The sequence below is a fragment of the Penicillium canariense genome, assembly GCF_028826845.1.
Source record: "Penicillium canariense strain IBT 26290 chromosome Unknown utg000001l_segment0_segment0, whole genome shotgun sequence".
Lineage (NCBI taxonomy): Eukaryota > Fungi > Ascomycota > Eurotiomycetes > Eurotiales > Aspergillaceae > Penicillium > Penicillium canariense.
The window spans coordinates 6,091,481-6,093,540 of record NW_026622728.1 but is presented as its reverse complement, the minus strand read 5'-3'; the positions used below and the strand labels follow the sequence as shown (position 1 = coordinate 6,093,540).

Below are 2,060 nucleotides of genomic sequence, written 5' to 3'. Positions count from 1 at the left end.
AAGGAGCATGGAAATTAAACTCGGACAAAAAAGTCGGGGTTTGGGGACTATCGCCAGAAGGGAGACAGCTGCGAGGGAAGAAATGTATGAAATTGTACCGTCAAGAGATGCGGTGTAGATGGCAATCCAGGCCATCCCTGCTGACGCCCGTCATGAAACCGCGAAACCGCGAAACCGCGAAAAAATAAAAAATTAATCAGCGGACAATTCGGGGCTCGGCGGATCCACAGGGGCGATGCGCATAAAATTAGTGGGGATCTTCGCGCTCCGATCGGCCACCGGACTTTAGTTAACGGGTTCACGGCATGAAAAAAAAAAAAATAAGAAATAATCAGCATAGCTCATAATTAGGGTGCAAGGAATTGATTTAAAACCATCTTCGTGCCCCCTCATCTTCGTGTGACCGTTCGATATACATCTCCACAGATATCTCCGCACAAGCAGACCGTGCATACATCAACTCAATAATCAGGATCACTCTAACAATCATACTAAGCCATACCTGATCTATCCCCTGCGGCCCAGCCTGAGGGACCTCACAGCTTGTTGCATATCCTCCCCACCTGATAGCTCACCGCCTTGTGCCCATCCGCCTGTGACTGGATGCAGCCAATCCTCCACTGCCTTGCAAGGTTGAGTCACCAATTTGGCAGAACGAGTCATACTCTCAACTCATAAGCACATCACCTTCCACCATCGCAATGGAGGCCACCCCAATCACCTCCACTCCCCTTCCCAAGGACACTTCCTTTGCCTCTGCCGCCTCCCCCTACTTCGACTCCCTCTTCCACCACCGCCAACAGAAGAAGATGAGCATCACCCAAACATACTACCTCGCCCACACCGCCCGCAAGAAGCTCACTCGCGAGGCTTCGCGGGCGGACCACGACCTGCGCCTGCTGGTGGGCCACGCCAACATGCTCGACTCGCTGATGCTCGACCTGGCCGACGCCGAGCGCGAACAAGAACGCTGGTTCAACCAGACCGTCACCGGCGCCGCCAAGACCTCCTCCCAACACAATGACCGCGCCCCTCACGTCCAATGGGCGTCGACGTCGGCCGTGGCCGAGGAGGCCGAGGAGGACTGGGACGCGGAGAACGAGTCTGACCTGGACTCGGATCTGAGTGACAGCGACGAGGAAGATGACTCCGACTACGACGAGAACGACTTTGTCATCAACAAACCCGTCCGCCTGCGCTCTCCACCCCCGCCCCAGCAGCTCACGCCCACCCCCGAGGCCCCGCTGCTGGAGGATGAGGACGACGACACCGACTCAGACTTTGAGTATGACGATGTCGAGGACCTGGAGGAGCTTAGCTTGACGCGGTCGCCATCGCGGCAGTCGCCGCCCGAGCTGCTGGCCGACTCGTCCGACTCGTCCGACGACGAGGGCATGCCGCCCTCGCCGCCGCAGCCGGCCCTCGAGACCTTCGACCAGAAGGAGCCCGTGAGCACGGCCATCCCGCTGGCCGACGACCAAGCACACCTGTTCGAGCCGGGGTATTACGTGTCACAAGAGCAGAGCACGATAATCGAGGCATTCTAAATCTGCCATCGACGCGCAATCGTTGCCTCTCCTTGTATACCACCATATCTTGATTCTTTGTGATACCCCCACGCTGTTACGAACGATGAATTTAACCAGCGCGATCTTTTTTTTTTTTTTTTTTTCTTTTATATATACCTGGCGTTGAACTATTTTCACTTTGCTCTTTTTGGCATGCCATGGACGCATCCATACATATACACTACTCTCCTCCATCATCACCCCTCACCTCATGTCATCTCTGTGGCTACCACCAGCCTACTGGAAACCATCTTGGATTTGGAACTGGGACCGAGCCACTGGGCAGCTCTCCCCCCTCCTCTGCGAGCGAGGCACAGGTTGAGACTACCCAAAGCGGGCACGGGACTTGGGATGCCGACCGGATCCTGTGGAAGGAAATGATCCGAAATCATGTACATAGATAATGACACCAATCAAGCCCTGCAAAAAAATGCATGCTTCAAACATTTCAACTTTTTGACTCCTCGGCCTTCCCCTCTCCCGCGGAAACCG

The 2,060-nt window shown here is 55.1% G+C and overlaps 1 protein-coding gene across 1 annotated transcript; it reads left to right on the top strand.

Moving 5' to 3' along the window:
• Positions 1 to 701: 701 nt before the first annotated feature.
• On the top strand, positions 702 to 1,547 carry N7482_002071 (uncharacterized protein; the record flags this gene model as incomplete). Its single annotated transcript, XM_056684196.1, has 1 exon — positions 702 to 1,547. The coding sequence occupies one exon, from the start codon at positions 702 to 704 to the stop codon at positions 1,545 to 1,547; it is 846 nt and encodes a 281-aa protein (XP_056547802.1).
• Positions 1,548 to 2,060: the final 513 nt, after the last annotated feature.